At 42.4% G+C, this 23,391-nt stretch overlaps 1 protein-coding gene across 3 annotated transcripts in view; it reads right to left on the reverse strand.

The window, feature by feature from the left end:
* The window catches only part of GALNT15 (polypeptide N-acetylgalactosaminyltransferase 15), a 28,544-nt gene extending 5,578 nt beyond the window's left edge, over positions 1-22,966 (reverse strand). The window contains exons 1-8 of one of the 3 annotated variants that reach the window (XM_054817341.1): positions 22,832-22,966; positions 21,344-21,889; positions 15,527-15,693; positions 14,610-14,814; positions 5,501-5,668; positions 4,777-4,894; positions 3,799-3,993; positions 28-159 (exon numbers count right to left, since the gene is read on the reverse strand). In XM_054817341.1, the coding sequence (XP_054673316.1) occupies positions 28-159; positions 3,799-3,993; positions 4,777-4,894; positions 5,501-5,668; positions 14,610-14,814; positions 15,527-15,693; positions 21,344-21,889; positions 22,832-22,857 (1,557 nt within the window). In that variant the 5' untranslated portion in view covers positions 22,858-22,966. The remainder of the gene's footprint in view (positions 1-27; positions 160-3,798; positions 3,994-4,776; positions 4,895-5,500; positions 5,669-14,609; positions 14,815-15,526; positions 15,694-21,343; positions 21,890-22,831) is intronic. The other 2 variants (XM_054817342.1, XM_054817344.1) reach the window with 2 other exon arrangements.
* Positions 22,967-23,391: the final 425 nt, after the last annotated feature.

A 23,391-nucleotide genomic window follows, 5' to 3' on the forward strand; every position in this document is an offset into this window, starting at 1 on the left:
TAATCATTCTAGTGTGTTTTCTCTCACCTTGCCTGAGAATCTTGGTGTGTCTTCAGGTTGGGAGAGCTCAGGGTACACATTTGATATAAACCAATGGAAATCTCTACAGCCCAGTCTCTTCTGCAGCTGAAGGCGCTCACTGCAGTCTGGCTTCTCTGCCTTCATGGAGAAAGCATGGGGAGAACAAGGTTACCAGTGTATTAGTTTTGGAGATGCTGGAAATAAAAATGACTACATAGGAATTATTTCTACCACCTCTTCTATCCTGCATGTTATAGATATTGCTATGTATCTCTCATCAGTACGTAAAGGGGGAAGGACCAGCTATAGCCTTCCTCCAACTTTGTGCTAAAACAGTATTTAGTCTGGCACTGTGACAGAAGTAAATGTTTCAGAAGTTGCATACACTGTGAAAATAAGTATTTCCTCTAAAAATGATGATTATCTTGCAAGATAAGTCAGTCTTTGTCATCTTTTTAATTAAAAAGTCCAGGCCAAGTCTGATACTTGTTGCACTGAAATCAGTGGGATTGTATCAGATTGTCATTCAGTATAGAATTTGCCCCGCTGATTAAAATTCAATTTCCTGGCCTTTGACAGCCCAAATTACCCAGTTATTGTTAGTCCTCCATGATCAGAGGATGTAAATTTAGCCCAAAATAGTCTATCACATTATTATCTGACAGTTACTAAATCTACTAAGTGCATGTGTTTTGCGGCTATAAGGGCATAAAACCTTTCCTATGAGTTATGTGTTTTCTTGAATTATATACACATCATATCAACTCTCACCCTTCCTGGTAGCAACTCCATTCTGAAAAAAGACAAGTGCCTTCAACCCGTGGTGCAGCTACGGGCACCTGCACTGCAAAGGACTGACAATCTGAATATTTGAGGGTATTTAGCACTGAAGGTGGCTAACAGGGTTCTGAAAACCTCTAAGCAGGTAAGTGTCTAATCCTTCAGTTTCAAAACCACACAAAACACTTTTCTAAATCTCTCAGTGCCCAAATACTAAAAATATCTCACCACCCTTAAGAGTCTCTCTCCTCTTTCTTGCCAGCAGTTGCTCTCCCCCTTCACGTTTCTACTTTTTAAAAATGCAGTTTTGGATTCCAGGAAACTGGTCTGGATTCCTAAGTCAGAAATTAAAATTGGTAACATAAGCAAAGAATTGCCCATAAATAACTTTTCCTCAGACCAGCTATTTCTCTGCATCCATAAGAAAGAAAAAAGGACTTTGCGACATGGCTGGAAAACACTGACAAATGAAGAGCCTTGGAAATCAAGCGAGAGGTACCAGTTTGTAAAGGCAGAGCTCAATCATGCCACATGGCACTGTTTGCCAGCCCCTGTCAGCTGCACAGGCAAAGCTCAACAGTTGCAATATGTTAAAGAGAACCTCATAGTTTAGTATCAGTCTTAGATGCAACAAGCATAACAACAAAGTTCAGCCATTCAGCACCACACAAACCTGTCCCCGAGAGGTTTTCTTGGAAGAGGGAAATAGAGAAGTAAAATGCTTCCCCTAAAAAGAGAGGTTTCTCGTGAGACTGCTTTGGCTGAAGAAGTGATGGCAGTAAATCTCATTTTGTCATACTAGTTACAGTCTGCATTTGATGCCAAATAAATGGTGTAAATAATGTAAAGAAAGTCATTATCCCTGCAAACCAAACTGAAAGGAAACTGTGCTTGTAAATTAAATAAACAAACCACACAAGAAAAGGAGAAAAAGAGACGGTGGCTGAAATAGTGAAGACCCTAATTCATCTGCATTAATGTTAACACCACGTGCATCCTGTGCAGGATGTGATTCAGACCATAAAACGGGAAGACTTCTAAAGCAACCTAAACGGGGGTCACTAGTTATTTTCTGCAGTGGGCAACGTCGGCGGTCAAGGCTCACAGAGACTTTTGTTAGTGGCCAATAGGTGTCTCTGCTCAGCCTCTCGGTGCCATAAATCCCTGCAGGGCCCATCTGCAGCTGAGTGGCAATAATGTCATTGCTTGCTTGTGTCTTTTGAATAACATTCCGCTGCACTGACATACTGAAAATATTGGCTGTGAAAGAAAGGAACAGAGAAAAGGGCCTTTTATGTTATGGTATGCTGAGCACAGAGATCGTAAAATTGATCATTTGAAGGAGCATCATTCTTAGAAGTACTAAAAGTATTCTGGCTAGAATAAACTCCCGGGCAAAAGGTCATGGTGCTTACAGCTAGTAAAGTGTATCATTGGTGGCTGTAGGTTTTAGTACAGAAAATTGCTTCTGACTTGACAAGAAAGACCTTCAGGTAATTATTAAATGATTTAAGGACCTAACTGCCCATCTTAAAAGACTTCGCCTAATGTCCTCCTTTCAATTACATGGCTGTAACCCTCGGGAGTCAATTGACAAACTTCTGGCCAGTGGAGTTCAAACCTACAACACAGACGAGGAGGGAGAAGCTTTTTAAAAAAGGTTAAAATAGTATAAAAAAAGAAATGTGACAGTCTCAGACTCTAGGATTAGCACAGCGGGCTGACTGGAGAGGCAGATCCACCGCTGGAGTGTAAGGAGGTCAGACTAGGTGACAGGAGAGAAGCCACGCCAATGCACAGCCCTTTTCCTCTCCCCACTACAATGCAGCTACTGCTGGATCTGGCTTTCTTAGATGATGGCCAGCACTGCAATGGCTGAGGCATGCAGAACTGAATGGGAAACTTTGCACAGGCACCTAGCCATGCTCTGCCTAACTGTTTACAGTGAATCTTTATTCTTAAAAGCATGGCATTGTTAAACGAACAAGACCAATGATAGTTTTCGTTCACAAGTGCTCACAAGTTTGTCCACTGCCTTGTAGGAGAGGATATCATTACAAGAAAAGGTATCGGAGCCAGAGAATTCCTGAGAACTGCAGCAGCATTAACAACTTCACATTACTAACAACTTAACATTAACAACATGAACAACGTTAATGACAGCTGCATGACTCCCAATAAACAAACATCCACTGGTTTGTAATACCCGGGATATACAGTCCCTTGACTGATCCTGATCTGCAATGGATTATATAGTGACTTAAAACCAAGTGTGGCTGTTCTGTAGTTGTTGGATGCTGTGTAGCCTGCAGACGGTTCAAGTGTGGCTGCGTGCCAGGGCTACGCCACACACCTGGCCGCAAGCCTGTCTTAGCGTACAGGCTGCTGGGAATCCGAATCCCTGGAGGTCGGACTGCTGTCTGCACAGTGCTTCTGACGAAAAAGTAACTTGTAAATAGTGGCTATGTTGAGATCTGACCTTCTCACAGTTGCTTCTGGATACCTGTCAGTACAGGAAAATATATGACTTTTTTTGTCACTATACCACTCAGATATGTTCCCTTCCATTAGGAGAGACACCACAGCTTGCCACATGCCCATGAATATTTCTGAATCTCCTCATGACTCACATGAGGAAGACCTTCAGTAGCAAAGAATGAATCCTCTAGGAAGGCCCTTTGAGCACACAGTGCTACTAGCTTCCACTTCAGATGCACTGCAACCCTCCATGTACTATTGGTGGCAAAATAAATCACAGCTTGGTGGGCAAGCTGAAGAAGGAGTCATACTCTAAGAGATTTGATAACTTCAGCAAACAACAGCTAGGCACAAGTTTCTCTCTTTCCTTCCACTGGAAGGTTTCATAAAGACTATCTCCAGCACCATACACATTGAATGTTTGACTGCACACAGACACCTCCACCCCTATTCCACCCCCGTCACCTACCTCAACACACAGTCCTTCCCTCAGAAACAAACAACTACATATGTCTTTACCTTGCTAATTAAGAAAGCCAATGTGTCGTGCTTGTAGAAGTTCTCTTTAAAAGAGCCCAGCCAGGTCTCTGCTATTCGGATTTTGTTCCTCACAATGGCCTCTTCATAGGAGAAAGCACGGGGAAAGTGATTTCGATAGACATGCCCAACTCGGGAGCATGGAATAATTTCTACAGAGCCACCACAGAGCCAGGTCTGAAACACAGGTGAAGGCACAAAAAGACATTACCTTATTTAGATTACCTTTATCTAAAAAGGAGAAGCTCCTTTACTATAGACTCTGCCTCAGGAAATCCTAATCTGCACATTGCTGGAAACAGCAAGAGCATTATTATGTGCTTCCTCATACACTGTTCCCCACAGATACAGAGACAGAAGATAATGGGCAAGACAGGCCTTTGATTTGACCCGGAATGGCTATTTATATGCTTTTATGTTTTTCTGTGCACAGCCAGTGCAGTGTAGTGAAGAGACCTGGGGGCACACCTGCTTTTGTCTGGGAAATTAAAGACTCTATACCCTTTGTGTTTGCAATTTTCGTTGCTGTTAAATATCAGTTACTCTTTGTATTCAGCAAAAATCAATGCAAACAATTTAATATAAACAATTTGATATTAAAACTACAGGCTGGCAAAGAAATAAAGCTACTCTCCCTTTGGTGCATGTTACATGCCAAAAAAAAGAGGCAGCTTTCAGAAGGTGCCCAAACCAGTGACTCTATCCTCAGGCGGATAGTGATAGCCAGTGAAACTTCCTTCTCCTGACATAATGCTCCTAACTCACAGCAGCTGCATGTTCTTCTATAGTCCTGACAGACCACAGACTGCGGGGGTAGATTTCTGGGAGTAAAGTGATATTCTCCATACCCCAAGACATTCTGCACTTAACTGCTTTTATAAATTGCTTCTTGCCTTTTCATTCAGGTTCCTTAAAAGCTCAGTAGTTATCAGAGCTTCATGTTTTAATTAAGGTTCTTACCCTTATAGATAGCTCCAGATTTTCTGCTCCCCACACGGTCATGTCAGAATCGTAAGCTCCAGTGTTTTGGAAGTAATGTCGATCCACGGCCACCACTGCACCAGCTACCACAGGACTCCTGCACAGAAAACAGTTTGGAAGTGAACACCTTCAGTTTTGGATAGGGAATTATGTGAAGGATGAAAATCCTGCCATTTTCATAGAGATAGTATTGCAAAATGATTGAATACTACTCCATATAAGCTTGAATGAATTGGTTATCTTATCAAAAGAAAGAACAACTGGAAATGAATTCTAATATTTGCTTGGGGAAGGGAGTCAAGAGCTGAATTATTAAATAATGCTCAGTACAGTGGGAAATGATACGTACACGTGCACCCAAAAAACCCAGACAGATAATGATTAAGACATTTCTTTTAACTCTGCACGATCCATCTTTTGCTTTCCCTACAAACCTCCACCTGACCTTATCTGGTCAGGTTGTATACTGGTTGTCTCAATGTGTGGAAAATAGTTGTCATGTTGAAAGTATGACTGCACTTTAGTTAGAATGCTTACTAAAGGCCAAATGAACTCAGTGTAAACCAAAAACCTATCCCTTCAAAAAACATTAACCAAGCATAGGCAAGTAACCACGTCTCTCTTCTGTTAGCTGGAAGATGACCCAAATTGTACAGTTTTGCTGCTGAGCTGAGCGGAGGCATATTGGGTGATGGACTGTTACCTGATAGGGCTGATGGAAGACTGTCGTACCTTCTCTTCACGCTCTGGCACTGGTTCCCAATGAAAGTCTAGTTTCCAATCAAAAACACCTCGATGCAGGCCCACAGAGTGATAGTACTGAAAAGTCTTCCAGTCTATGACATCTATGACAGGGGAGATGACACTGTTTCTGAAAAAGACAATATCGTTTATTTTCAAAGCCAGAGCACAAATGTTAGTAAACAGTAGTTCTCCTTTTTGACACTGTCAAGCAGAAGCACTCCTCCCTTATTTTCCCTGCTGATAGAAGCTCAGGTGCTCAGTGCAGGGGAATACTGAGCCTGCAGTGAGGAATCTAAAGATCAATGATTTATTGATAACCTGTACCTTGCATTGTCATTTAAAGCTATTCAGGACTTTGCTACGAGTTAACCATCAGAATCCTTATAAAGTTATTTCACACAGAGGCCCCAACCTCTGATGTTATAGGCTTTGCACAGATGCAAAGTTTATAGCAAAAGGTTATTTTGGGCTCACACACTTTACCATCCTTTGATTTTCCTGTAGATATTCCACACACTTCATGAGTTTGTCACTTCAGGCCAATGAAGAGTGCACTTATCCTGATTTTGTTCTGCTGGTTGTTTTGCAAAAACTTTTGTCACCAAGGCCATAAACCAGCTTCTGTTTGTATTATATCACAAGCTTAAAATGCTCTTGCAAATGCACTGTCCAGTGTGGAATCTACTTTTAAGAGCCAGAACAGAGCCATTGTACCATAAGCAGCTGTCCTGGTTTCAGCTGAGAGGGTTAATTTTCTTCATAGTAGCTGGTATGGGGATATGTTCTGGATTTGTGCTGGAAACAGCGTTGATAATATAGAGATGTTTTTGTTCTATGGACCTATTGTTGAGCAGTGCTTACACAGAGCCAAGACCTTTTCTGCTTCTCGCACTGCCCTGCCAGCGGGATGGCTGGGGGTGCACGAGGAGTTGGGAGGAGACACAGACAGGACAGCTGACCCAAACTGACCAAAGGGATATTCCACACCATATGACATCATGCTCAGTTTATAAGGAGCTTGGGGGAAGATGAAGGCAGGGGGAGGGGTTGGCAGTGTTCGGAGTGATGGCGTGTGTCTTCCCAAGTAACTATTACACGTGACGGAGCCCTGCTTTCCTGGAGATGGCTGAACACCTGCCTGCCCATGGGAAGTGGTGAATGAATTCCTTGCTTTGCTTTGCTTTTGTGTGTGGCTTTTGCTTTACCTATTAAACTGTCTTTATCTCAGCCCACGAGTTTTCTCACTTTAACTTTTCCAATTCTCTCCCCCATCCCAATGCAGGGGAGTGAGCAAGTGGCTGCGTGGTGCTCAGCTGCCAGCTGGGGTAAAACCATGACAGCAGCAATCCTCCAATTAATTTCTAACTTGAATTAAATTTGGATTAATCTGAGAAGAGGTATTGGACATTTCCCCATGGCAAACGTCACGGTATTTCAGTGTGCTTGAACATCATCTTGGAATTAACTGGTAGTTCAGAAGAGTCATCAGCGTTCCTTGTTTCCAGGTCATTGATGTATCGTATTTGGAAATTTTCAGGGTATAAATGCAATGGTATTAGGGACTGCAGGAAAAAAAGTGTTGAAGAACAACATTAGCCATTTCTTCTCTGTTATGCAAAAAGGATAGCTTCTGGTCTCAGTATAAGGGCTTGCCTACAGACAGAAGGTCCTCTGAAGAAAAATCAGTAACATTTGCTATGGATTAAAGTACACTGGAAAAATTACTCTTGTTCTAGAGTAAGAATATCCATATAGGAAATTATTCTGGAGTAGCTCTTTCCCCAGAAAATAACCTCCTGTTGAAACTGAGAGAGAAAAATTAAATGGTCAATTTGGGGGTAAAAAGTAGAAGGTTTTATATCCTCTTTTGAAGATTTAGATGTTAGTCAGAGATCACTCTTGAGAGAAATATGCTTAAAACATAATACTATCAATGAAAGTCATCTCAGACAACTCCAATGTGGTGAGCCCTTTGTAGTTATCCATGGCAGAGACCAGAACCAGCTGAGGAAGATGGTAGCTCTGGGTGATGTTAATGTAATCTTGACGTATCTTCTCTGCCTTCTCAATCACTAGAGTACTGTTTTTTTCAGTATTGGGGAGGGAGGAAACTCCAAATTTTGTTTTATCACAATTGCCATTTCCTGTAGAGAATTTTAGAAGCCCGTGGAGAAACAGAGACTACTGATTGTCAGTGAATTGTATGAAGATGGACTATGCAGAGGATAGCATTAAAATGACTCAGTTATTCCTTTGTTTCCTAATAAAAGCAGACTGTCCTATGATGAGCTAAAGGCAGAAAGATTTAAAATAGAGAAGTGATTATATTTCTCCACTCAGGTGTAAAACCAGCCTTTGTAATATGTAACAATAGGCACTCTTAGAAACAAGCATTGGGTTTATAAATAGATGAGAAAATTTTATGGTCACCCACAACATTTGTAGGCATATACATTAAGGCAGTGATTTGCTGTCATTGTCCCACAGGACTCAAGAAGAAATGGAAAGAAATAATACTAAAAATAATAAAGCTGATATCCTCTGCTGATTCTCTTGATGATACCCCTCTGATATAGTTTGGTATTCAGGATAGGAGCAACCACCTCAAATACAAGCCAGCAGGAGCCTTTCTACTGAAAGCTGTATTTAACCTTTACTCACTAACAGCATGAAAAGTAAGCTAACTGCTTCTAGAAGTTACTAAAAGGTAGTGTCCTGATGGACTCACGCAAGCGCATGTTTTTTCTTCGATAGGCTGAGAAAAATCCAGCTAACAAGTTAAATGGATTTCATATGACTAAACTTGAAAAAAAAAACAAAACAAGAAAAGTCACTGTAATTGTAATTTCTACAGCCTGCTGCATTCTCGAGTGTATGAGCATCTCTGACAACTGTCTGGTTAGGAGCGTAGTTGGAGTTGTACCTCAGCTTGTTGCTACTTGCTGAAATGCATGCTATCTATTGCTACTTGTCTATCCATTCTCATTCAGACAGGACTGAGAAACCAATGACCCCAGGGTAGTTTATTTTACAATTTCAGAGTCAAGAGGGAAATATTAGCAGGGCGTATTTGAGTGGAAGCCAGAGGAGGCAATGTAGACTAAACCATTCAAAAAACCTTGACCATGAAGACTAGACCACGTGTGCATATCCAGGATAGGTTAGACAGAGACAATGTGGATACTCAGAGTTACACTCAATATATTCTGGATCAGATGATCCAGACATTTCAGACTATCCTACATTTTCATATCCAGCCATTTAAAACCTGTTCTTCTTTTTGGATCCACCTTAAATCCGTTGCCACTATAAAACTCCAAACTCCAATGATGCTGCTAGCATCAGTGCAACCGCTCATAAGAGTAAGCACCACAGCAGTAGTTCTTGTCAAAATAATCCTTTATTTTTAATGGATGCTTTTGCTTTGCTTGCTATTGGGCATTGATCCTTCAATGCTATTCCAGAAAAATACCTGCAGTGATGTAATGGATTCTGATGGTTTGGAGACCAAGCAATTAGCCAAACTATCTGCAAATTACAACATGGAAAATTACAGTGTTTAAGATGATAGCTGAAAAAACTCACCGGATAGGTCACGTTCTACCCTGGCTAAATTCAATGATAAACCAGAACAAAATAAAATCTAATCTCCTTTCCCACAAAATTATACAGTACAAACTGATAACTGTGGTTTAGAGCTATTACTCTAGTAGCTCTTTCAGAATGCCAAGATTAACAGTTTTCAAGAGTATGTTTGGAAGTGTAATGCTAGATCTTCACCCAGCATAAACTGGTGTAGCTCTGCTGAAACCAGTGGAAACAAACCTTCTTAAAACTTCAAATATTGGGAGTCTTTCTGATCTGAAATAGAGGAATCCAGTAACTTTATCTTGTGTGAAAACTGGTCAATGTCCAATTTTAATTTTAATCAAGTAGTGCTTTACATATCTTTTGGTATCAATGCTTTTTAAAATAAAAGATCTGCATATGCAATGATGGTTTGATGTTGTGTGGTTCTAAATGCAAATTTGCAGCAGAAGGTAATTGAAAGTTGGAAAATGTTCTTAGCTATTCTCTCTGTTTTTAACCGGGTAACTGGCAGACAGTCAGCAGCTTCTCGGCACTTTGAAATGAAACACACACTGGCAAACTACTGCTAATTTTACTCTGTGGAATCCAAGGAAAGGGAAAAAACAGGAAATTCAAATACAACTAGCAGCAAGGCTTTGAACTGTTTGATTAATTTGTGAATATTTCAAATGCTTGGAACACACATGAACTACAAAAGGTCACAATTCCATGAAAAAGAGCAACCCAAACAAGAACAATTTCCTGGTTTGGGATTTCTCAACCAAATACAATCGAGAATGAAATGTCTTCTCATGACCCTTTACAGTTACCATGGACATTATGTTCTTTTCTATTTTTAGAATAAGTAACATGAGGAGAGGAAGATTTAATTAACACATCTGTTTTGACATTTTAGATACACTGTTTTTTGAAAGTGCTTTTTATTGATTTATACTTTCTTTTGCTGGGAAGGGAACAGATTTTAATCTGTTTAAATCCCCCTTTAAATAAGGAGGAACAAAAGAAAAAAAAAACAAACCACCATCCAAGCATGAAAATTATGTATTTTCCTCAACTAGTTTCAGAGTGGATCATTCCCTGCAAAAGTTAGATAGCTGGGAAATCCAGGCAGTTCAAGTTCTCTGGCTCTGCACGTAGTCAAAACTTCAGTAAGTAACTGAGAACCCAAGCCAGTTCCACAGCACGCTGCATTTTCACTGAAAGCACCTTGCTGCCTGGCTGAAGTCTTCAGTGATCAGGAATGGTAAAGCTATGATATAAGGGGTTACTTAAATACTGCCTTACAGACCAACTCCAGACTAACTTAGGGCATATGAACAGTCTCCTTGAACTGATGGACTACTCATATGCTAAGCACTAAACATATACTTCAAATCTCTGCTAGACAGAGTGCTAAGGGAATGCTTTACTTAAAAAAAAAAAAAAAAAAAAAGAAAATCTTTTGAACCTGTCTTTTTTTGTTAAAATATTCAAATTTGTATGTGGGGTACCAAAATCAGTAGGAGCAACCAATACCTTTCTACACTGGACAACCAGGGCACTGTGCCATGAATCATGCCTAAATCCTCATTGCTCCTACTTTTGGCAGTAATATTTGCTTTTGGCTTTAGATTCTCATATTCTATTTCTTTACTTCAACTTCTTTAAAATAGGTCACCTACTGATCCTGATCAGCTGTGAAAGATTGTAAAGAGATAGCATATCTTCACATAACATACCATGTAAATGCAGAACATTAATTTACTGGATTTGAAATGAGTGTTACCAACAAATGGGGGATATAAAAGGATCAGGCAAAAAGAGAAGTCCCAGGAAGCAGGCTGTTATATGTGAAGTATATGGAAGGTTTTCAAAACAAGGAAAGTAGCATGGAAATGCATACTCAGATGCTGAGTCGTGTGGGCTCTGGATGGATAACATCATGCTTCCCTGAGCCTGTGAGAAGGTAGAAAACAGATGGCTTATGTATTTCGTAGCTCAAAAAGCTGGGGTATGGGCCACTGAGAAGTGGAGAATCAGATGAAAAGAGATGAAGGAGCTGTTCAACTTTAGTGCAAAATATTTCCCTTCTCTCTAGTGTATTACCGTAAAACTAGAACCACACAGAACTTTTCTGGAGAGCAGAACTCTCTCTCTATCTACAACTAGCAGCTCCCATTCACTCCTGAATGGGAGCAAACTGTGGATGAGATACCTTTCCAGTGCTATGTTCACGTCTTGTTCTGTTTAACAGCATTTTCATTAAAGATTAATGAGCTACAATCATGGTGCTAAGTAGAGGCACTTTGAATTCTAGAAACTAGATAGGCTTCTTTTAATAATATCACAGGCTTCTGTTTCCTGACATAATATTTGAGCTATGGCATAGGCATTGTGCAAGCACAGAGTGAAACAGCCCTTGCAATGAGGAGCAGGGGAAAGGTCCTAAGGGCAAGCCACCCCTTTGCAAGCCACCCATCTGCCACAGTTATGGTGCCCCTGCCTTTTTTAGAGGTGGAATGCCTTGTCTAGGATATAATCAAGTCCACACCACACTTGGGATCTTTTTTTTTTTTTTTTTTTAAATCATCCCTCTTCAGCATGATAGTCACTGTTTTTAGGTTAAAGGAACAACCTTTTCAAGGCTTCGTGGCACAGTTCATTATATGCTCCCTCTGCCTTTCACTGCCTTTGGACTGAATACAAAATAGCAGCTGTCTCCTGCAGTCTCCTGGAAAAGGCAAACCCCTCAAAAGATGACTGTAATAATTGCACAGCTGCATTACTATGCACCATGCTACTCACCTGGAATTATCCTGGAACACAAACAGTTGTCAAATGAAATGATCTGTGGGGCATCTCATCTAGTTTTCTAATGTTGTCCAGGTGCCTACGGTATTCATCCTTGAATAATCAAAATGTCAAGGGATGCTTTCCAACCACTGAACCATTCTCTAGGCGATATACTAAGCTGATGCACAGTTCCCAGCCAATTTGTTAGGTATGGTTCACAGATCTAGTTTCACTCAAGGTGCCCATAAATGCATGTGTAGTGATTTTAGAAAGACTCAATACTTTTTGGGAAAATAATTTTGATTGGATTAGTGAATAAAATCATCACCTAGAGCAAGTCAAAATGAAATGTCATCACTCAGAGCAAGTCAAATATCTGTCAAATATTCCCATATCTGTAAAACTGGAATAATTTTTCTTGTGTTTGTGCTGTCATAACCACAGGCTACTCAGAACTGGGGATATCTCCCTTTTTGTGAGTATGTTCAGCTCACAGTGAGGTCTCAGTTTGATCAAGGATCTCTCGGCATCGCTCTAAGACAGGTCACAACAATAGTGGTAGGTCTGATTAGGAGTCTAGAAAATTAAGCTTATTCGCAGTTTTCAAAGTTAAAATCTCCCGCCAGCTCCACTAAGCTCCTGCAAAGGTTTGAGTTTTGGAAAGGCTGCATTTTTCCTTGCCAGCAAGCAACTCCATCTCTCACTCAAGGTGATTAAGTGTTTTCCCATCCAGCTCTCCAGCAAAAGTGCATGAGTTGCAGCTTGATTGGTACATTAAGAAGAGGAATGATGGATATTTCACGTCACTGTAAGCTTTTTTTTCACTGTACTTTCCTCATTTGGGTAGTCTCAGGGAGTGCACATGATTCAATTTAACAGCTCCTCAACTGCTAAATGAAGCCAAGTTGACTATGCTAATGCTTTACATTTCCATAGTGATCTCCATGCAAGCATTACAAGCAATTTGGGGAAAAATCATGAACTTCCTTATCAGGTCAATGTTATTATCACCATTCTTCAGCTGGGGAAAGAAGGACAGCAAGGGAAAGTGATTGCCAGATGCCTTAGAGCATGTCTTCCCTGTGCACTGCAGAATGGCACAGGTTCTCCACGCTAGAAGTGATAAAGCTTCCAGGGTCAGGCACGGTGACTGATACAGCATACAGAAAGGGATGGTTTAGACCATACTATTATCCAAACATCCTTCTACCTTTGCTCCATGGATCCAATTAACCATTAGCTAATTCAGCATTAAATTCGGCTCTCCCAGAGGAATGAATGAGTGTATGAGCCCTATAGGGGAAAAGAATCCCTTTCTCACCCCCTGGTGACAGTGCTACATAAATCTCAGAGCTATGGTAGGTTTGGTGGCTTTGCATTCCATAAGCAGGGATAATTTTTGACAGTGAATCACTGCAATTCTGGTGGGGTCCTAACTTCTCTCTTGCCATTGTAATTCCCCCTTCACTATAGCTCTCCTCTGAGACTTTTTGTAACTCTTTTAATTTCAGCAATACTACCTTGAATAAGGACTGGCCAATTGATACAGATAGGAGTTTTGCATGAACATCAGTAATAGACTATAGCTCAAGGCAGAAGAATCATGAGGTATATTCGTAATAAACTATCTAATAAGTCAGCAGACAAAAAAAAAATCTGCTTTTCCAAGGAAGATCTTTTAGAAAAGAATAGTCCTGTCATCCTAGGGCAGCATTACTCTTGCTTGCAGTGTTTTTAATGTTTCATCCAAATGATGTAATCATTTCTAAATATTCAAATAAATTCTCTTATAAGCAAACATAATCAGCCATAAAAGTAGCTTGTTCCAGTGCTTGGGAACAGCCTTTGAAGGTCTTTAGTATGACTATTTAACGGCCTGGTAAGAGTTTTAGAGATGTATTTTTTCTTTTACCCCCTCAACCAATTATTCTTTTTTTCCCAAGTGGCTTATGGGTAATGATAGACAAGTTAATGTACAATTTTTTCATTCAGAAAAGTCCCTTTAATAAAGGATTTACTGCCATGTAATTCTTGAAACATTTTCAGTGACTTAATCTCTTTGAAGGACTTGGGGACTGCATAGATGAGCTCAGCTGTACAATAGACAGCAGGCCCAAGCGCCAACCTCAACATGAAAGACTCAGAAAATGAGAATCGGTATCTTCCCCTGTCAGTTTGGTGTCAGTGAAAGTACCTGTAATTAGCTAGAACTGTCTAGGCTGCCCAGAAAGTCTGTTTTTTTTCTGTGGAACAGAGACACTACAGGTGACAGTGGTATGTAGCCAAACTGGCTCAGGAGGACAAAGCATTTTATCCTTGGCTTCATGACTGAGACAGCTAAAAAGTAAAAATAATGGAGTCTTGCAGTAGTTTCTCTGGTGGATGTTTGCCAATTTCCAAACAGCTTGAGCCTGCAACCTTTTTAATTCAGACCACCAGGAAGCCTTCTTATAGCTCTAACTGGATACTAACTCTGACAGTTCAGTGATACTGTGTGTGAAGTGAGGGTTGTCAGCTGCATGACCTATCTTGCTTCCCACGTATCAGAGATGCGTGTGGTGATAAGGTAGAAAATAAAAGCAATGTGACCAGAAGGAAGAAGGCAACAAAGAGAGGATTAAAAAAATACCCAAATCTTTCCAAGTACATCTGTTTCAGCAAAAATTAGCACATGGAGGGAGCTCAGAGGTCATGGGGATATTTACCGGTTGCTGGACAGCCTGGCTAGGAGGGGTTCCAGCCAGCCCTTCTGACACTCGCAGTGCGAATCCATGAAGATGAGCACGTCCCCAGTTGCCCGTGCAGCTCCTAGCATCCGACCTCGGATGACTCCAAGCCTCTTGTTGCTCCGGATGAGTTTCACACCATCCAGTTTAGAGATGTATTCACTCAGAGCTGACTTCAGGGGCCCTGTCAGAAACAGAACGGTCACTGAAATGCTTTAGCTTTGATTCAAACTGTTACAGAAAAGCAACAGGTAGTAGGAGATGCTACTTCTTGCTGGCAAAATGTTTTTGGGGCATGTGTTTTACATGGCCAAGTAGGCCATGTTCCAAATATTCCCACAGCAGCATAAGAGTCAAAGAGAAATAGGGATTAATGGAAACTGAGATTCACTAGGTGTGAAGCTATTCCTGTGGGAAACTTAATAGCCTTCTCTCCCATTTTCAGCAAAAGGTGGATGCTCTCATCATCTAATAAAAGGTGCAGATCAGAGTGAGATACTACAGGTGTTTGGCTTTCCCAAGTGCTTTGGATTACTTTAGCAACGTGGAGTTTTCCACTCTACGCTTCAGCCAAAGTCCAAGTCTGGAAATTATTACAGCAGATCTGGTCCAGTGGGAAGGTTAAGATTTGCATACTGTGATCTTATTTGAAAGTAAGAATGTTCAGAATGATTGGAAATGATGGAGAAAAGAGAAACATATTTCAAAGTTGAAAGGCTAAGCTGAATTCTAGGGATGGGAGAGTGAAACCTGGCAGCCAGCTCAGGGCTCTGCTTAGCTCTCTTCCTGAGGGTCCTCTTTGCCTTCTGCTCTCCTCATGCATTTCTTGGAGGAGGACAGTTTCTTCCCTGAAGCTCTGAAAAAAAAGAGCTCGCATACAGAGAAATGGGGGCTACCTTGCTGGCTGAGATCATCGACTAGGATGATATCCTTGAGGGAAGCCTTTGGGGCTGTGTCCATAATGCTGTGCACGGTTCGCAGCAGAGTAGACCAGGCTTCGTCATGGAAACAGATGATGACACTAGCAGTAGGCAGAATGGAGTCATATTCTTGCTGTAGGCACCTGCATGGGATCAAATGAGGGAAACACTGGAGACGCTGATACAACTGGCTACTTCCTTCTCAGAGCAAAGTTGTAAGCTACACCTAAATGTTCAGGGATGGAAAGCAGTTTAAGATCTCAGCTCACTTCTAATGAAGAAAAGGAAGTATTACGGTGTCCAACACTGGAATACAAAGTGAAATACAGGAATGACATTGTAAAAATTAAAATACAAAAAGAGAAAAGTTTTGCTGTGTTCTGGGATACTTTTTTTCTGCTCTGGCTGCCTCAAAACACAGAGCTCAAACAGAAATGGTCCAGAAGGCAAAGAAAAAACTGAAAAGACAATTAGACAAAGGAGAGAAGGACATAAAGCAGGACAGTCAACCTCCACCAATTGCTCCATTTTCTCAAGTAACAGAGAAAAGAGCAAACTGAAATGCAGTACCTTTAAGACTAGCAAGTAAAATAACTCATCTGCACAACACATCAGTATACTTGTGGACTGCCTGACCAGGATCCTAGTGAATGAAGCCAACATCTCAGTCCTGTACAGGAGAGAAATGGATCCTTACATGGGCAGTGAAAACAAATATAGATACATTTAAGAAAGTAAAAGTATTTTCCCTATAAGGTTTGTACGGGTTGTTTTTTCTCATGAAAACGAATCACTGACGAATGCGGCTCCCAGCTGGGTCAATTCTCTCTGTGCCATTTTCTGCTACTTAATTTACAACTCTTTGTATGGTGTCCAAGAGGTGCCCCAGAATGCCAGCTGCGGCCCACGGCTCCTCAGTTTTCCATGGGGCTAAGATTTTACCCATGCCATTGATGCAACTTCCATCAAAATGACTGTGAATTAGACGTTGCTTTGGCAACTCAAGCATTTAAGAATGAAAACCACCTGCTATTCATTCTCACAGAAACTGTGTATGAAAACTACAAACCCTCGTCAAACAGTGGCTGTTTCATAAATGTAAGTGAAGGGTCTACAAAACACGCTTGGGACAAAAAGTGTTTTCTGATGTACTAGTCTTGGTTCAGAGACACAGGACACCCTATACTGGCATGAGGATGCACATTTTCTAGAAAAGGCCTTTAAATGCGCATTGTAGAGATGCAAAGACTGTGCCTATATATCTGCTTTGCTTATATTAGAAAACACATTTTTAAATCTTTTCATTTCCTGAGTAGCAGTCATTCAGTTTCCTAACTCATTTAATCTCTAGCAGCAATAACTTCTTCAAGGAATTACAGAATTGGCTGATTGTAGCCCATTGTTATTTCAGCATTTTTGTATTGCCAAGCGAATCATCATACAGATTTTGCAGTGGTTCTGCAGAGCAGAAGCTCATGTAAGGGTTATCACTTTAATATTGCTATGTTTATTACAATTTTACTTAGTGCTTCTATTCATGGACTGAGGCCTGTGATGCTAGACACTATCCAGACACAAAGCTGCTTATCATTTAAGAGAATCCATAGTCTGAATGATTTAATAACTAATGCAAATAGATGAATATTATAGATACATTTCTGGGAACATAAATTTTAAATGAGCACAATTGTAATAATTTATTATAGTTTATAATATTTCACATTAATATCTTTTTGTATAGAGAGGCAAATTTTCTTGATTATTTTTACATTGTAATGAATCTATATTGTCCTTGTTTACTAATTTTCCATAATCAATAAGGCTGTTGTTTCACAATTTCATATGGGATAATTGTTTGCATTTTCAGCAGGATGGAGAAAAGGATACTCTCATGACTTGGCAGTGTTTGTATTTTCAGGCAGAAGAAGGTAATTAAGAAACGTGAAGATCTGATGCAGTCCTTTTACTACCAGGCAGCTTCCAACCAGGAACATTCAGTACAGCTATAAGCATCTATATTTTGCACCATAATACTACAACGCCTTGTTGCTAGCACTGTGGTTATAGCAAGAAAATAAGGCTGTTGTGGAATCTTAATTGGAAAAGAGTTGAAAATAACTCTACTTGAATACATAACCTAGGTGGTGAGTGTTTAGTTGCCATGGAGATTGGCAAAGACTTGCAATATAAATATCGAATCTTCAGAAAAATGCAAAAGTATACTGGTACACAGAAATACTTTCCCTGTAATTTGGAGCAGTTTCATAGACTGTCCATCATAAATTGGCATTTCAAAAGTCAGGGCTGTGACTGATATGAGACATAGTGATTTAATCCAATTTGTGAAAAGTAAGGAATTGTCACATACAGCAATTCTGACACGGGAAAGGCACTGCTGACGGGGACTCCCACTCACCTGCAGGAAAATGTCTCGTTGAGATTCAGCTCCCAACAGCATTCAAGCGGAAGCTATACTTTTGTAATGACACTTAAAACCTTTTTAGATACATTGTGAGTTTCTGTTTGCCTGGATACATTTGACACTCAAGCCCAAGAGAGGAAAAGAGATCTTTTTTCGGGTAGAAGCCCCATCATAAAAATCACAATGGCAGGCTTGATTCAGGTCCGCCATCCCAGGAGGGTGTACACAGCAGCTGGACCAGCTGAGAGCAGCAGAAAGCACTCTGAGGGATGAAGGTACCTCAGAGGATGAGCCTCAATGCAGAAGAACAACTTTCTAGTACAACTGGACAAGTTATTAGGCTTTTTCACCCAGAAACCTCTGGCTGTGTCAAAACTGGTACTTAAAGTAAAAGGAGCAAAATAAGGTACCTGATTCATCTGTTGGGATATGTTTTACTGAGGGATCAGTAGGAGTGCTGGAAGAGACCATTTTATGCATCTACTTTCTGAAAAGTAGCACAAAACATTCACCTGGAAAGGCATGCAAAGAGATGTGGGTTACATTAGAAGGTGGGGTCGGGTGAGAGAGGTCTAAAGTATCGCTCTTCCAGGTGAGGAAGTTGGATCCCGGGCTGTCAAGGCACAGCCCAGCCTGCAGGCTCTGGTTTATTTCCAGCAGAGCTCTGTACTCTTCACATAAGAAGAAACTGTAGTTATGCTGCTCATTGCTCCAATGCAAAGCACAATGGACATCTTTTCTAAGGAACAGCAGCTAAGTATATCTTATGGCATTTACCTTACATCTTACACTCTGGTTTAAGAGTAAACATGAAGTATGCAAGTGTGAAGTTTGGCCAGCCTTATTTTACAGTATCTGGAAGTGCTTCACAATTAGTAGGCATAGTTTCTGGTGTCAAAATCTGCCATCTAATTTCAAGTGAAACAAGAGAGACTGAGTCCATGGAGCTAACTCACTGAAATACCTCTAACTGATTGGGTTCTCTCTAACTAAATAATATCAGACATTACTAGAAACAACATGAATCAAACAGAATAGAGTAATAGACAATTGATTCATTACTGGTTTGCTCTCATTTTACACTGCTATAGAACTGGACTGACATAATTGTGAGCTAGGACCCTGGAGTAAATTACATCTAAAAAATATCATTGTGGTTTGTGTGTTGTGCCATAAAGGACAGGACTGGCTTAGAGGTAGAACCCTGCTGCAGGTTTATGATCTGGATTTAGATCTGAACAACTGCAAAGCCTCAGGTATTCAGATCTGTGGTTTCAATCTGGGCTCTATAAGCTGTGGTGTTGATAGCTCTTTAGGCTGTAACTAGTCAGAAAGAAAAACCTATCCAAGAGCTCTGAGAGCATGGCTTACCAAGATTGGTATTAACTAAACCTGTCTCTTGTTGGATGGCCTTTCAGCTGCCGGAGTAAAACGTGTTTGGCTCACATCACAGGCAGTAAACCAGGGTCATCATTCCTCCTTTGAACATTACATAGTTCAAAGAGTTGCCACTGAAGCATGGTGAAAAATAACTGAAATAATATTAGCATTTCATTATTCATTGGAATTACCCAAATTAACACTGAACCTAGCCAAAAAGTGTAGAAAACACTGTTTAATTTCTCTTAAGATTAAATTAGAGCTACCAGCTGTCTTTAAATATGTGAAAATGACCACTAGAAAAAAATATTATATATATCTCATGTCTTACTTAAGATGTTTTCTGGCACATCTTTCCACTGTGCCCCGGGGGGAAAGCTACAATAGCTTTTGTTACAGGAGGCAAGAAAAAAAGACACCCACTCACATCCCTTCCCCTCTCAGTACAGGTTAGGGGTTGACCTGCAGAGAAGGACCTGGGAGTTCTGGTGGACAACAAGCTCTCCACGAGCCAGCAGTGTGCCCTCGTGGCCAAGAAGGTGCATTAAGAACAACGTGGCCAGCAGGTCACGGGAGGTTATCCTCCCCCTCTACTCTGCCCTAGTGAGGCCACATCTGGAGTGCTGTGTCCAGTGCTGGGCTCCCCAGTTGAAGAAGGACAAGGAACTACTGCAGAGAGCCCAGTGGAGGGCTACAAGGATGATGAGGGGACTGGAACATCTCTTTTATGAGGGAAGGCTGAGAGAGCTGGGTCTGTTTAGCCTGGAGAACAGAAGACTGAGAGGGGATCTTATCAACACTTTTAAATATCTAAAGGGCAGATGTCAAGAGGATGGGGTCAGACTCTTCTCAGTGGTGCCCAATGACAGGACAAGGGGCAACGGGCACAAACTGGAACACAGGAAGTTCCATCTCAATATGAGGAAAAACTTCTTCACTTTGAGGGTGACAGAGCACTGGAACAGGCTGCCCAGAGAGCTTGTGGAGTCTCCTTCTCTGGAGATCTTCAAAACCCACCTGGACATGATCCTGTGCACCCTGCTCCAGGTGATCCTGCTTTAGCAGGGGGGTTGGACTAGATGCTCTCCAGAGGTCCCTTCCAACCCCTACCATCCTGTGATTCTGAGGACCACCCTTCCCACTGGACAACCCGGCACCCAGCACGGAGTGTGGCGCCGTTCGCCATGCGGATTCCTTTCCCAGCCCCAGCAGACAGACAGACAGGCAGGCAGACAGACAGACAGAGAGACAACCGGGGGGCATCGCCGGGGGCCGGGCCCACGCAGCGCTCCCCTGCCGCCGCCCGGCACCTGCTGCGGCGGGGGTGCACCCCGCCCGCGGACGCCGGCAGGGGGCGCTGCCGCCCGCCCGCGAGCGCCGTGTTGCCGTGGTAACGGGCCGGGCCGCCGTGGCCCGGTCGCCGCGGGAAGGCGGGGAGGGGGTGCGGGAGGCGCAGGTAACAGCATACATCAGCCGTCGGCTGGGTCGTGGTGCGACTTCGTCCTCCCCTTTCCGACCCGGCGTCCCTAGGAAGCCGTTGCTGCTCTCCCGCACTCCCACCCCCCCGCACCCTCCATTTTTGCTGCCTGTCGGCTCCTGAGGGCTTGAAAACACCGTCGGGGTTGCGTGCAGCCTCCGTCGGCTACGGCAGCACCTGCCGCGGGCTCGGGGTCCCCGGGGACTGTGGCCCCAGGGCGGGGACGGCCGTGGCTGGGCAGCCGCGCGGTGCCTGTGGGAGCCGGCTGGGGCGGCTCGGGCTCCCGCCGGCTGCGGGGCCGGGGCCGCGGGGGGGTAGGCTGGGAGCGAACCCGGCTTTGAGGGACGGGGAGGGGGGGTTCCTCACACAGCATGGGAAAAAACGTTATTCCGAACCGGAGGGGAGGGTTTGATGGGAAAGGCGCGGGGTTTAGAGGAGGAGAGGTTCACGGAGGGACGGTGACGGGGAAAGAGACAAGTTTTCCATCAGAGATGAAATAGGCTGTTTTACTTACAACGGGTGTCGTACCTCAGGCAGCTCCCTGCGCAGTGAGATCCGCTCGCTGAGCGCTTCGTTAAAGCCGTGGGTTTCCAGGCCGAGCGGCCGCTCCCCCGCAGCAGCCCCTTCCCCAGCCTGCAGAGGAAGGGCGAGGGGCTGGGACTCCGGGTCCCCCTCTGCCTTGGCCTCCGGCCGCCTGCCCTGCTGCTTCACCATGCGATAGCCCTTCCTGGCCTTGCTGTGGTTTCTTTTGCCGGTGGGCGACACAACGGCCACGATCAACTCATCCTCCCGCAGGGAGATGAAAGGTGATAGCCCATCCAAAGGGTAATACTGCTGGCTTTCCTCCTGGGTCTCCAGCATCTCTTGGGTCTCCGCAAAGTCCATCTGATACCCTTCCCGGGGGTTGAACTCCACAGGCTGGAAAGTCCCTTCCTTGCTCTGGTTGCTGGGTGGCGGATTCAGCGTTGTAACCATCAGTAGCAACAAGCCCAGCATCAGCAACAACAAGAGAAACTGCAGTTTACGTGATCCATATCTGCACTTCTTCCTCAAGAACATACTGTTGGTGACAAAATGATACAGATGGTCATGTTAAATATCACTTGGATCTTTCTCAGACTCCAGTCCTCGGGTTGCAGCAAAGCCCTGGTTTTCACTATCTGCCAAGAGGATTTTTTTGCTCCCCTCACATTTCACTGATGCCGTTCCATGCTTTCCTCTCTATTTACAGACAAAATATAACATTTCTATTAATATTGCACTTACTGTAGTAAAAGGTAGCATGGATCCAGCGAGATAAAGTAGATCCTTTATTATACAGAGTCCCAGCTCAGTTAGGAAAGTGCATGTTTAGCTGATGAAGAGAGTAGCTAAAGTGTTGATTTTTTTTCCTTTTTAAATTCTAAGTAAAAAGAAATTCCATTTCTTATAGTTTCCTTCCAGAATAGTTCCTGCTTCTTCAAAGTTTCCAGTTGCTGCCTGGACTGAAGCGCCTTATCTCTGTAAGCAGATCTGACAGCTCTCCCCCGTTCAGAGGCTTCAAGTTAACTGTGATCAACAGATGAGAACTAGTCGGTCCCTGACTTTGTTTCACACATAACTACGGCACTCAGTCAGGAAGCACTTTGCCAGACATAATACGGAGCAATGTGTGCGTCTTTCTCTTGGTCCTAATGCCCTCACTGTTCTTGTCCTATCAAATGGAAACTTTGTAAAAGCTGTAAGAGGTGAAATACAAGAAGCAAAATATTGTATTATAAAAGAAAGCAAGGCACACCATGAATCGCTCCACTTCTGAATAGCCGTATTAAGCTAAGAATGCTCAGAGCAAGAAGCAAGAATTTTATAAACTGAATAAAAGATGGAGTGTACATGATTTATTTAAGGTTAGATTTATTCATGTGGTAATGTGCTAGCTGGAGTATATGAGTATATTTCATTTTCAATAAATATTTACAGCTCTAGGGATTTTAACACTGACATAAGGGTGCCAAATTATCACCTGGCAGGCTGAAGTTGTCTCCTCATCCATAAATTTGGTATTGCAGGGGAAGCAGCACTTCAAGTTTTCAATAGTCCAGGAATAACATGTAGAAAGCCCAGGCTGGAAAAACAACTACTGACACTGAGAGAAAACAACGTGTGTGATTAAAAGGGGAGCTCAGCTTCTGAGGCCTGTTTGCTAATATTGCTGGCACAGGGGCTAGTAGGCATGGGCTGTGGCATTTTTTGCTGTGAAGTGGATGCCTGTCCAATGGGAAAAGGGGTGAGACAGTCCACGTGCTTCAGCGCCACACGCCTCTTGGTCTGCCACAGTTAAAGTATGAGTGTAACTCAGGTGTTACCAACCCTTTTGATGCTGGGGCCATGGGATGCGTTTTTTGCTTATTTTGTAATATTGGATGAGGAGAAAGCTCCAGCTCCAGGAGGCATGTGATTACTGGAGAACTTCCACGTTCATCTTCTGTTAAAAAGTATATTTCTAGACATTATAGGTTAAAAAAAAACCCCACCCTGAAAACATGAATGCAGTATACTTTAAAGGGAACCAGGGATTTGTTC

Source organism: Grus americana, chromosome 2 (assembly GCF_028858705.1).
Source record: "Grus americana isolate bGruAme1 chromosome 2, bGruAme1.mat, whole genome shotgun sequence".
Taxonomy (NCBI): domain Eukaryota; kingdom Metazoa; phylum Chordata; class Aves; order Gruiformes; family Gruidae; genus Grus; species Grus americana.